This window comes from Pelodiscus sinensis, chromosome 1 (genome assembly GCF_052426305.1).
Source record: "Pelodiscus sinensis isolate ZL-2025 chromosome 1, ASM5242630v1, whole genome shotgun sequence".
Classification (NCBI taxonomy): Eukaryota; Metazoa; Chordata; order Testudines; family Trionychidae; genus Pelodiscus; species Pelodiscus sinensis.
In genome coordinates this window covers 24,237,590-24,251,072 of record NC_143052.1, presented here as the reverse complement: position 1 = coordinate 24,251,072, position 13,483 = coordinate 24,237,590, and the positions used below count along the sequence as shown (strand labels likewise).

General features: G+C 39.4%; 1 protein-coding gene across 18 annotated transcripts in view; it reads right to left on the bottom strand.

Moving 5' to 3' along the window:
• The window catches only part of MAGI2 (membrane associated guanylate kinase, WW and PDZ domain containing 2), a 1,124,289-nt gene that overhangs the window by 86,725 nt on the left and 1,024,081 nt on the right, over positions 1 to 13,483 (bottom strand). For 12 of the 18 annotated variants that reach the window (XM_075926597.2, XM_075926590.2, XM_075926502.2 and 9 more), the window contains 3 exons: positions 8,869 to 8,960; positions 1,802 to 1,994; positions 429 to 515 (listed from right to left, as the gene is read on the bottom strand). In XM_075926597.2, coding sequence (XP_075782712.2) covers positions 429 to 515; positions 1,802 to 1,994; positions 8,869 to 8,960 — 372 coding nt within the window. The remainder of the gene's footprint in view (positions 1 to 428; positions 516 to 1,801; positions 1,995 to 8,868; positions 8,961 to 13,483) is intronic. The other 6 variants (XM_075926601.2, XM_075926542.2, XM_075926550.2 and 3 more) reach the window with 1 other exon arrangement.

Genomic DNA, 13,483 nt, shown 5'->3' with positions numbered 1-13,483 from the left:
CAGTACCTTTGATTTTGCATTTTTCAGTTCATGTAAATAATGCTGCATTTTTGTTTAAAGACAATATTTAATACATCATATCAATTTAAACACTTGTACAGCTTCATAAACAGTTAAACATCAATGAGTCATATACTATACTTCTCAGTGTGCCATTATCAAGACTAAAAATAATTCAAGATGGTTTACTAGCTTGATTCAATATCTGTGCCAGGAGTATTATGTGACTAATAGAAATTCTGAAAAGTTCCTTACATAATGTAGGGCAAGGAGCCACCAAAGGATGCAGCCGCCAAAGGATGATAATTACACTGCCTGTATTAACTCCTGTAATTATTATTCTTGCCCACAATCCAGTTTCCAGAGAGGCTGATATAATCTATTAACTCATAGGAAACTAACAAAACCCCACGGGTTCAGTATTTTACCTTGGTAACTGGCCATTTTCCTAAGGTTTGGGGAACTCCTAGGGGGCGTTGAGCCAGGTTGTAGGGAGGATTTCTGGCTGCAGGATTCTAGAGTGGGTAACAGAAGAAAGTCAGACCCCAGATATGGAAGATTGATGCTGACTTGACAGTGTACCAGACATGGGAAATGAGGACTTTGAACAACAGTAAGTGGGTTATGGGCACCAGGCTGCTGCCTTCCTGGAGTGGGCAGAAAAGTAAAGGCAAAGGCTAAGGAAATGGAACAGAGAAAGTGGGAGGGCTTCTTAGTGGATGGGGAGGAAGCAGACAGAAAGGGCTGATGACATGTTTGTAATTTCTGACACTTCACTAAAGTGCCCTAATAATGAGTGTGTTAAATTAGATTATTAAACTTTATTTGCTTCCCACATAAGCAAAGAATTCAACAGAATAAATACAGATTTCCTCTTTAGAAACTCTTGTTAAATAGATGCTGCCAGGATATATTTAGAAAAAGTCTTCTTCTCTGTGTTACCAAAACACCTTAGATGGTCTACACTTTATGCACTGTTTTTGTAGCAGGACATTATAGAAACAAAGGGGGTGAGGTAATAAATTTTATTGTGCTAACTTCTGTTGGCAAGAGAGAAAAGTGTGTGTTACACTCTTAGTATCTTTCCCAGGTCCAAAGATGAACTATGCGTAGCTCAAAAGCTCATCTCTCTCACCAACAAAAGTTGGTTCTTGTTGATTGTCTTTCTAATTTGCTTTACATTATTAATTCTGTTTATCTTCGGCACTTTTTGCTTACAAAAGGAATCCAGATTGCCCTATTTCTAGTCATTGTTTATAGAGCTCTAAAATAACTTGAGATGGCTTCTTTTAAAGTCAGTGGCAAAACTCCCATTGACTTCAATGGCAGCAGGACTGGGTTCAGAACACGTCAAAGCAATGGAAGCAATTCCTGCCCTAAAGAGCTTACGTTCTGCCTTTTCCTGCTTGCTTTGCTCACACTGATGACTTCAATGAGACCAGACAGAAGAGCAAGATGAGCATTCTATTCCTTAAAATGGCACAAGTAAGGACAATACAGGACAACACAATGTGGAACAAACACAAAGTCACTCATAATCATTGCAGCAGGATTGTCATTGTGACTTTCCGGTTTCCTAGGAAACAAGCAGAATGCTGCAATGTGTGTCTCACAAACAATGCCAGGAAATGTTGAAGGACAAATGTTTTCCATGTATTAATTCTTTAAATAATAATAAAAATAAAAGTTATTTTCTGTAAAATATTTTTCTTTTTTTTAAAAAGTATTACCTAAATTATTGTCCCCTTTACTGATAGCCCTTGGTTAGTTTTTTTCACATTTCCCCTTTTTATTAACATACCTATAGATAGCACCTTTCTTCTCACAGTAAGATTCACTTGCCCATTTCGGGCTGCATTATGCATGAGATCAATCACATATCGGTGGGTTTTGCCAGCCACTGGAATCCCATCTACATACACCAGCTCATCACCAGGATGTAGACGACCATCTCTGTCTGCCGAGCCCATTGCAATTACTGCTCCAATCAGAATCTAGATAGTGAAACAAATGGGAATGTTAATCCATTCAGAGTTTTGCTGGTGGTTCACTGAGTAGCATTTTTCCTTTTCAGTTGAAATATAATTAATGCGAAATGCTCCCACAAAGCATTGGGTGGCACTATCCAACTGATCTTTAAATGAGAATCAAGACCCTGATTGCTCAGGAACTTTTAAAGATGTTTTTCTGTTTTGCAGAAGAAACATGGTGATAAACCTGAGAATTCTAGCATTACTGAAATATTGGCTAGCTTTCTTTTCAGTCTTTATATCAACATTATACATCTAAGGACTTGTCTGTTTATAGGATTAGATTGGCCATGCTGTGATTGATGCAGCAGAGATGTTGATTTAGTGGATCTGGCACTAAGTCAATGGCAGAGCGCTCTCCTGTTGATGTTTATACTCCATTTCCCTGAGAAGAGTAAGGTAAGTTGGTGGGAGTGCATCTCCTGTTGACACAGCATGGAGTAGACACCATTGTAAATGGATCTGTGTCAACTTCAGTTATGTTATTCATGTCACCGAAGTAGCATAACTTAGATTGATTTACCATGGTAGTGTAGATCAGGTCTAAGAAAGCTACTTTAGTTTTACAACAAGCTATTGGGCCTGATCCAGAAATTATTGAGTGAAATTCTATGGCCTGAGTTATGCAGGAAGTCAGATAAACAGAAGGGTTGCTTTTGGCAATTAAATCGGAATCTATATTCTGTCTACCTATGTTCCCTGATTGTTGTGTTCTATAAAATAGCTTGGTATATTTAATCTCAAAAGGGTTTAGCTGAATGTCAGTAATGAGTTCAAATGAGTTCAAATGGCCCCTCAAATGAGTAGCAAACTACTCTGGCATCCTTTGGTAAGAAAGTTATTGTATCTGACATTACTGCTAATAAAACCCGTTAAAGTAGTAATTGGCTGCTAAAAAGAGAAGAAGAGGAGAAATGTCAACCTTTTCTGTGCAGATGGAATTTTGAGATGGAGGACATGCTTGCATTCAAATTTAAAATCAACTTGCATTTAAACAGATAAACCCAGTAAAAAGGAACATTCACAGATTTCTAATTACTTTTTTCTAGACATATATTTTTTCCATGAAGTTTTTGGGATAAAAATCAAGGTTAAATCAAACAAAGCCTGAATTCCCTGAAAAAAGTTGAATGTTTAAATTATTCAAAGTTATTTACTGATTTTCCTCTCTTTTCTTTAGGTTTTGGGTAAACAAAGACTGGGGTGTTCAGATGGAAAACCAGCCATCTGCTTAAGAGTTTCCATAGCCTTAGGCTGTATTAACTCTTGAGCAGTGCCCACTGTAGGTAGCAAGGGATAAAAGCCAGCAAGGGAACTTGTTAGCTGCAAGGGTCAAAAGGTGATGCAGAGACATAGAATGAGTGTTTTCATATCGGTGGTGATGGCCTCTGATGGACACACAGAGATCTGCAGGGCCTGGCAGAAAACTTCTGGAAGCCTAATCATAGAAATATAGGGCTGAAGGGATCTCCAGAGATCACCTAGTCTAAGCCCCCTGAACTCATGGCAGGACTAAGTATTATCAAGATCATCCTTTACAAGTGTTTATCTAACCTGCTCTTAAAATGGAAGAACTTTTTGAGGAAACTTCACATTGGGAACTTTGCAGCATTTCCCCCCTCTTTCTCTGGCCCTCCCCTTGGTCAATCTTTTGCTTCCAGAAGGTATGGGGGGAAGAAAGCCGCAGCATTCTCCTTCTTCCTGATCTTCTTAAATACCCTTTAAGTAGTACCAAGCAGAGTTCCAAGGGATTTTCTTTTGAAATACTCCATTCTATGCTTCAAGAGGCTGAACGAATATACCTCAAAGGGTTGGATACTGTTTTGTGCAAAATCCAGCTATAAAATACACATTTATTCTCCTTTACTGGACAACAAAAAGCAACCCAAGGCTGCACTGAGAGAGATTCCCACAAAGTATTCTCAAAACATTTTGATTCTGTATCTCTACTGAGTAAAATTTTGTAGTTAGTTATCTAAAACAGAAATGCCTATAAACTCAGATTTTTGACAGATTTTTATGGTGGGAAACTTGCTCATTGGTTTGTACACTGAATATTTTTCATTTGCTTTAAATCTGATGCTAAGCAGATAAATCACTGAACAGTATCTTGACTGTAGCTGCATAGTAAGCAAGGTTTTCACTAATCTGTCTACAATGATACCACCATTAGTTTAGAATTACAGATACTGAAAATTATTTCTTCTGCTGTGCATTACCTTGCTTTTGTCAATGTGGTATTTCATCTGCCATTGCGGTGCACATTGACCTAGCTTTTTAAAGTTCCTCTAATGTTCCTAACAGTCTTTTCTAGTCTTGGCCATGTTAAATAATGTTCAGAAGCTTCAGGAGGGTAGCCGAGTTAATCTGTACAGGATAAACTTAAAAAACAACAAATGGTCTGGTAGCACTTTATAGACCAACAAAACATGTAGATGGTATCATGAGCTTTCATGTGCACAGCCCATTTCTTCAGATGACCAGAGTTCTCACTTCTGAAACTTATGCTACTTGGTGTTCACTTCCTTTCATATCATTAATACATTTAAGCTCAAATTCTGCAAGTCACTGTGTCCATGTAACCCACTGGTCGATGTACAGTTTTCTGCCATGAATGATCCACAGAAGGATATGACTCTGTTACTGGCCCCAGCTATAGAAGGTGGCTGTTCAGCTCAAGCTGTAGCAAATCATGCATTTAGCTCTAGAAATCCCTAGATTGGTTCCTGATGTGTCAGTCAACATGACTATCATTACGGCTGTTGACTTCAATGAGGCTCTTTGCAGGTACACTGCTTCACCGGTGTGCAGTAAATTGTTGGATTGTTTTAAAAAAGTCATATTCAACATAACTAGCCAATTAGCCTGTCATAAAACGGGATTTTCAGGTCTCTCCTCCATGTCCTATTCCCTTTCTATCTTGGTCTTCTCTCCTGAGCCTCCAGTCTCTCACTAACAGCATCTTGCAGCACGGGTCACCCAGAGGGAACAGCCAGAATTTAGCAACAGCACCGCCCAGAGGAAACAGCCAGCATTTCAGCGTTAGAGCCTCTCAGACACTGGGCTACTATTGAGAGTGAGAGACTGTTTTAGATAACTAACAGCATAACTGGGCTACTATTATTCCAACATAATGGGAACCATATTCAATAACAGAGATCAGAGTTTAGAACCTAGAGATGACCCACTGTTAACTTTTTGGTTTGTTAAAAAAGAATAATGTATTCCTACTAATCGTTTAGTGTGTTTTAACTCAGTGTTTCTCAAGCAGTGGTACGAGTACTCTTAGGGGTACTTGAGAGAAGTCTGGGGAGTACATCAACATAAGTGAAATTTGGAGAAAACTGAATTTTTAAAAAAGTTTTACAGCACTTTATTATTTTTGTACTTTTTATACCCCAAAATTTCATCGCCTGCCCAGCTATGATGAAGTTGTTTAAACAAAGCAATGCAATGGTAGAAAAAAATTTTGTGTGTGTGAAAACTGTAGATACTGAGGATACTTATAATTTTTTTTAAAAGGGGTACTTTATAAAAAAAAGGTTAAGAAACACTGTTTTATCTAATTTCTCTCACCTCACAATTACTTACTTTTCTTAATACAGGTTGTACCTTCTTTAACCAGGACTCCCTGGTCCGGCAACATACATGGTGGTCCAGCATGGACCATGAATGTTCCTGGACCACAGAGCCCAGATACAGGGAGATTGGGCTGTGGGGCAGTAGCAGCAGGGGGGACCTGGGTGCCCTGTGGGAAGTGGGGAGAAGCAGCAGGGAGTTTTGGCCCCTGCAGTTGGACAGTAGCATGGGGCTGGCGGCAGCAGTTGCAAAGCTCTGGTCGTGGAGCTCGGGGACCAGCAGCAGTAGCTGTGAAGCTCTGAATCCGGTCACAGAGCTTGGGGGCAGACAGTGGTAGCTGCAGAGATCCAGCTCTGGTGGCAGCCATGGAGCTTCAGCCTGGGGGGTCATAGCTGTGCCGGCAGAAGCAGGGCGGGACTGGAGTCTAGCCGGGGGCAGCAAGGCTAGACGGATCACATTGGGAAGGACCTCTACTTGTCTGGCAAATTCCCTTGTTCAGGGCCAATTAGGTCCTGAGGGTGCCAGACAAAGGAGGTCCAACCTGTAGTTATAAATGCTATAAACAGAAAACTGAAAAATATCGGGCATTTAGTGACATTTGCATCATCTTTTCAGAATGAGACTCACTGGAATGTCTGAGGGGGCCAGTTGACAAAATGATCTGAGAAAAAGGATAGATTGCAGCAAAACCATTAATTTCAGCTATTTCTTGTTGGTAATACAATTTACTTTAAAAAATCCCACCAATGTTGACCTATTGGATTAATGGTATTTGTGAGTCAGTGTTGTGGCCATATGGACTGAAAATGAACTAACAGCTAACCTTGCTTTGCCACTAAGGGGCTGTGTGTGTGGCTCCTCAGGAAGCCCTGGTGCACAGCACTGCCCAGGGAGCCCTAGCATGTGCAGTGGTCCAGAGCCCCAGTGTACAGTGCACACTGCTGCCTTGAGCCCCAGTGCTGGGTTGCCCAGAGGTACCACAGCAGCGATGGCTGCCCAGTGGGTCGGCAGGGCAGCAGGGCCAGCAGGAAGTGGGGAACTGGCTGGGAGGCCAGCAGCAGGGCCAGGAAGATCAGTGGCAGGGGTCCACAAATGACCTCCCTGCAACAGAAAAATTCCTCATCCGGGACCAGTTAAGTCCCAAGGGTGTTGGACCAGGGAGCTACAACCGATAGCAGCACTGAAGCATCCACTGTAATGTGATTTTGAAATAACTGTTTTGAAATTAGCATTATTTCCTGAGGAAAGCAGGAGTACAGATTTCTAAGTAAGTGTCCCGTTATTTCGAAATAATGGGCTTGGTAGTGCGGATGCTCTGCTTATAATTTTGACCTAAGAGGGGCTATTTTGAAATAATATCTTAGTGTAGGCTGGGGCTTAGAGACTAACAAATTTATTAGGTCATGAGCTTTTGTGGGTAAAATCCACTTCATCAGATAAATTGGAGTGGAAATTACAGAATTCGGGGTATATAAAACATCTAAAGTCAACTGTAGGACAAGTGTTAATGAATTAGCTACATTCCTGGTGGATATGGCTTTTAGCCAAAATGGTCATGGACACAACCCTGTGCTCTGGGTGTCCTTAAGTCTCTGAGGGTATGTCTACACTAGCTCGTTAATTCGAGCTAGGTAGGCAAATCAGGCAACCGGAGTTGCAAATGAAGCCCGGGATTTAAATATCCCGGGCTTTATTTGCATGTTCCCGTCCGGCTGCCATTTTTAAATCCCCCTTAGTTCGAACAAACTGTGATAATACTCTTAATTCTTATTTGAAATATAGTAAATAATTTTGATTTCTCAGATATCACCATGTGGTAAGTGTTAATTTTTTGCTGTTTTGAATATACAAAATGTAAATCTATCAAACTATTTAACTTTTACAAACAAACATCAAATAAATAGTAGGGTATATTATATAGTTTTGTTGATACAGGTTTGGGATGTCTATAATAGATTGAAGTGGCAAAACCATGAGTGAGACATGAAGGTCACGCCAAATAAGTGCCATTATAAACAAATCATATGTCTCACCGCATGATCATGTAGTGACTATACCTCATATATTTTACAAAAAAGTATAATAAAATGATTTAGATAATTTTTATAATTTTATGTATTGAGTGTAGTGGACTGGCTTAGAAGACCTCTTGAGGTCCCTTCCAGTCCTATGATTCCTCCATCTGTAAAGCCAAATGAGGCCCATATTTAAGTCATTATTTAAGGTTTTGAGGCCTTACAAGGCTGGAAGCACATGCTGGATGCTCCTTTGGAAAGGTGGGATGGCCCCTTCCTAGTGGTATAAATCTCTCATTTCCATGCTTGATACATCACAAGTTATTGGTTCTAAATTTGTCCCTGGTGCAGAATGAAATGGCTTGGGTCTTAGGCTAGATTATCTTTTGGGAGAAATTCCATATTACGATAGAAACAATTAGAAGGTTTATATTTTTTATTTTTGTTTATAAAAGGCATTTATTTGAAGCTGCTCAGAAATTTGTAATTTAGACAAAAAATCCAGATGCAAGCGCATTAGTGCACAGGGTGTAAGTGAAGTGGTTAAAAGAATGAGGTAAAGACTATTTATCATGTAGGCAGCAATACTATGTATTTTAATATACTTCACAATGTTTGTCCATCTATCTGTCCTGTAATAGATCCATAGGCTCTGGCTGAGTTACTGAAGTCCCCAAATCACTATTTAAATGAGTGATGTCATGACTCCAGTCAGTCAATGGTAGAACTCCCATTGGCTGATTCATTGTTGCCAGATGCCATCCATAGTGCATGTGTTCTCAAAGATTAATAAAGTCATTAGCAGTAATCTCTAACTCAACACATTCTATTTGTGTATGGGATATGTCTACATTGACTTCTTATTATGCAGCACAGTACTATATTCATTCATACATACTCATACAAATATGCTGGTTAAATTTAGTACTTGATCTTTCAGGGAAACCAATTGTTCTCCTTAGGTCAATAATTAAAAGAGGCTAAATAGCAGCCAGTTCTCCAAAAAAGGTTGGAGAGTGCACTTTTCCTAACTTAATTCAAAGTGATTCACAATGACATATTTTAAGAGCAGCTGCTGACAATTTTGAAAGGCTTTTCTTTTTCAATGGATGAACTAGAAAAAGTGTTTCTACTTGAAGTTCTAGAATTCTATTCCTTTATGCCAATTGTATGAAGTGATATTTTTCTGACTTTTACAAAGATCCTGAAAATATTAAATAGAAAGTCATGAAAAAAGAACTTACAGGCTGTCCAGGTTCATCTCCTCCAAGGATTCTGAAGCCAAATCCAGACTCCATCCTCCGAAGGTGAACATCAAGCTCCTTGTAATCTGGACCTGGTTTAAAAGGATATCTTATTGAGTCATGTATTTTCATTTTTCCCAGTGGTTAGTTCATTTGAAATGATTAATGATGGTCCTGTTAGAGATGGTGGAAACTGTATTGAAAAGAGTGAATTGTACACAAACAGACACAGATACTTGAATATGAAGATATCATTAAAGACGATGTTGTTCAGTAAAGGATACCCAAGCCAAACTAGAAAGTGCTCACAGGTGAGTAGTACAAGGCAAATTCTGCCCAAGATACACGACATAATGTACTGCCTTCCTATGACTGCCTTTGCATTTTGATGCTCCATCATCAGTGATGGTATTTACTTTGTAGTGTTGGTCATAGTTGGCATTTGAAGCTTCTAAAATGAAGGGTTTGAAATGAATGGATAACACAACACTAACTTGAACAAGTTTCTGCACAATTAACATTTCAGGAGCTTTATAAATAATTAAAATTCCTGCTTTTCAGATCACTGTAACTCAACTGTAAAAATATATATTCTGTGCTGAAACTCATCATACAAATTTTCAGCTCAGGAACACAATGCCTTTTTAAAATGAAATTTCTGGAAAATTTATTTAGTTAATTTAAAAGTTACTACTGTATAAAAAGCAATATTCAAAATTTTGGACTTTTTTGCACTCACTACAAAAAGAGAGAGGAAATGAATTTTTAAAGGAAATACAGCGAAGCAGTGAGCATTTAAGAGATTGACAAGAACTGGATGCTTAATAAAGATGAGATTCAGAGGGGTAGCTGTGATAGTCTATTTCAACAAAAACAATGAGGAGTCCTGTGGTACCTAAAAAAACTAAAAAAATTATTTGGGCATAAGCTTCTATGGGCTGGAATGGTGGAACCCATCTGATAAAGTGGGTTCTAGCCCATGAAAGCTTATGTTGAAATAAATTTGTTGGTCTTTAAGATGCCACAGGATTCATTTTTAATAAAGATGAGCTTTTAATAACAGCAGACTAACATTTTACTCAATACATTTAAGCTTACTTCTGGATGCTTTCCTAATATAGGACAGGGAATAATTAGGGTGGTTTCTTTTACAGAGTTCACTATTCTCCATAATTCGGGATAGTGTTTTTCAAGATAACCATCCACAATAAAATTAAAACTACAAAATAAAAAATGATTTTTTTAAATGATTAGTTTGGCTCTATGGTATTTTTATTTCACCAAAAAGTTCATAATTTCTCCAATTCAGTATTGCTCCCTCAAAAGGGCAGGCCCAAGGGTTTTTGGCATCTTAGTGAACTATGACTTTTGCACCCCCCATTCAATATAGAGAAAAATGAGAATTCTAGAATGAAATTTTACCTTTATTTATTTGCCATTTGAAATGAACAATATAAATATTAAATTAAATATTTGTATTGCTTTTTACTACTTTTAATTAATCCTAACACAATTAGGGTATGTCTACACTACCCCGCTAGTTCGAACTAGCGGGGTAATGTATGCATACCGCACTTGCTAATGAAGCCCGGGATTGAATTTCCCGGGCTTCATTAGCATAAGCGGGGAGCCGCCATTTTTAAATCCCCGCTGCTTCGAACCCCGTGTAGCGCGGCTACACGGGGCTCGAACTAGGTAGTTCGGACTAGGGTCCTATTCCGAACTACCGGTACTCCTCGTGAAACGAGGTGTACCGGTAGTTCGGAATAGGCACCCTAGTCCGAACTACCTAGTTCGAGCCCCGTGTAGCCGCGCTACACGGGGTTCGAAGCAGCGGGGATTTAAAAATGGCGGCTCCCCGCTTATGCTAATGAAGCCCGGGAAATTCAAATCCCGGGCTTCATTAGCAAGTGCGGTATGCATACATTACCCCGCTAGTTCGAACTAGCGGGGTAGTGTAGACATACCCTTATACTGTATAGGGTGGCTGACACTTTATAAAGTTTTAACCATGTGGAGTTATACACAGTGTTTCTGGTCAGTTCTATAAAGAGTTGCATTTCAAGTTGCAACTGTCTTTTCCTTCCAAAGGAACTGATTTTTGGGAAGCTTTGAAAAGCTTTATTTTTTGATACTCAATTAAGTCTGTTTTTGAGTTGTAACCCTTTTGAACTAGGCCATTGATTTGTGTAAACATTTAGAACTTTGCTTTTCATGCTTTTGCTTTCACAAATTGGGCAATAATTTGTCTGAGGCAAAGTTTAGAAGCTATTTCGTGCTCTAGTGAGATGGTGTCCAGCCCAATAATTCTCTTTTTCAGCATGGACAAACAAAGGTATGTCTTTATCAATTTTAATTTTGAAAAGCTACGTTCCCCACTAGCAACAGAAACTGGAAGAGTCAACAGAATGAAAGAGCAATGCAAGTAAAGAGCAATGAAAACGCTGGGGAAGTGGTCTGTGAATCTGAGTGCTGAATGCCAAAAAGTTAGGAGTGATGCTCAGCATCATAATGTCTAATGTTTAGGGGCTAGAAAATGACTGCAGTCCACAAAGCCTACGTTAGGCACCTAGGCTCCTGGTACAATGAGTGGGGAGAAATAGGTACTTTAATCTGCAATTCACAAAAGCCAGGATACAAAGCAGGAAGCCACCTAAGACGGTCAATGAGAGATCTTGACAAGAAGGGCAAATGCTAAGCATAATACACCTTTCACCTATATAGGTTTCTATGTCCAGGCTATAGGGAAGTGAGTCTCAGTGGTAAACCCTCTTATGGATTTAGATGCCTATGCGATTTTATCAAGAGGATAGGAAATAATGGTGCTCACACATCTTATAAATATTAGCAAGTGGTTAGACCATACTCCTGGGATGTGAGAGCCCCAGGTTTAATTTCCCTGATGGTGATGAGGACTTTAGCATGGAATCTGTAAGCTCTCAAAAAAGTGGTCGAAGCACTGAAGTATGGGATAGTCTAATGTAGTACTCTGTCAATCTTCCCCACTGAAGCTGTTCGACAAAGGATAAGTAATTACAGTAAGTCAGATACTGTAATGAGCATCAGTACAAGAACTGCTGACATTTTTCTTTCCTAAAATCTTCTCTCTGACTGCATAGATTTAACTAGGTAAGGTCCAGACCGTTAGGTCAAGGCCAGGATCTTGCAGCCTCTCATAGTACTCTACTGTCATTTTGGAAGCTCTTTGACTAATTAATGGTTTTGTATGCCAATTAACCCTGGCAAAACAAATGTACCTTGGCAATCTACATTAGCCATTAGCTACTATATTTTGCCATTAGTGTAGTTCCTGAAGCACTGAGAAATTTGCTTAAAAGAAGGATTCAGCTATATCCAGTAGAACACTACAAGACAGCTTATTTTCCCATCAAGTAGTACAAAGCTTCTAAGAGTAAACAAAGGGGTAAGAAGAGATAGAACATGAAGTGGATGTCCAAAAGGTATTTTGGTATATCCTTGGTGTTTGGCCCTATAAATTCAAGGCCTTGAGTATTTTTTTCTCTGTCAGGTGTTACCAAATTTTGCCATTTTTCCTACTGGAGACAGTGAAATTTCTCAGTAGCTCAAATTCACAAAGAAAAAATAGCATTACTGAGAAGAAAACACTCATGCCTTAAGACATACTGTATCCTTATGATAACTATAGAACATCTTTTCTCTCAATGGGTTAGATTGGCACCTTCCATTCCAACTCAAGAAATGGGAAATGGATAGTACTGAAGCTCTCGGAGCAAAGCAGGGACTGAGTTGTGGTAGAATAACAATTTGGGCTCTTCTTCTTATTTGTTCCACTGGATCTGTGGCTTACTTTCTCCTCCAAACCAGCTTTTTTAGATGGGGAGTAGCAGTTCAATACTAGCTGCTATTCTCTTGCGCATGAACCATAATAGAGGTAGCCTGCACAGGGAATCAGAATGTGTCTTACACAACCGCCCCTCCCCACCGCATGCACTAGGAAGCTTACAGTTGATTGCACTAAAATTCATGAAGATTAATTGCAGTCCTCTCATTCCTTTTTTCTTCAAAGTGAGATTTTTCTAATAAAGTGTTTGGCCAAGAAGAGACAATACTAATTGAAGTGCGGTCTTATAAAACAATCTGGGATCCACATTGCACTGTGAACTCCAACGTACAGAGGATGATCTGATCACAATACAGGAAGGCTATGTCTATACTGTAGGCTTTTTGCACAAGAATGGCTGATCTTGTGCAAAAACTTGCGGAGCATCTGCACTGCATGTGCATTCTTGTGCAAGTAAATTTACAGTAAGGTGTCAGAACAGAGGGCTTCTTGTGCAAGAGTTATTCCTCTCCCCACGAGGAATAAGCCCTCTTACACAAGAGCTCTTGCTCAAGAAGGCAGTGTGGATGAGCAACAGGGGTTTCTTGTGCATGAAACACTTATGGCTAAAATGGCCATCAGAGCTTTCTTGTGCAAGTGAGCATCCACACTGCCATGGATGCTCTTGTGCAAAAGCACATCTTTTGCTCAAAAGTACATGGCAGTATGGATGCGCTCTTGCGCAAGACTTTTTGCGCAAGAATTCTTGCACAAAAGAGTTCTTGCACAAAAGGCCTGCAGTGTAGACGTAGC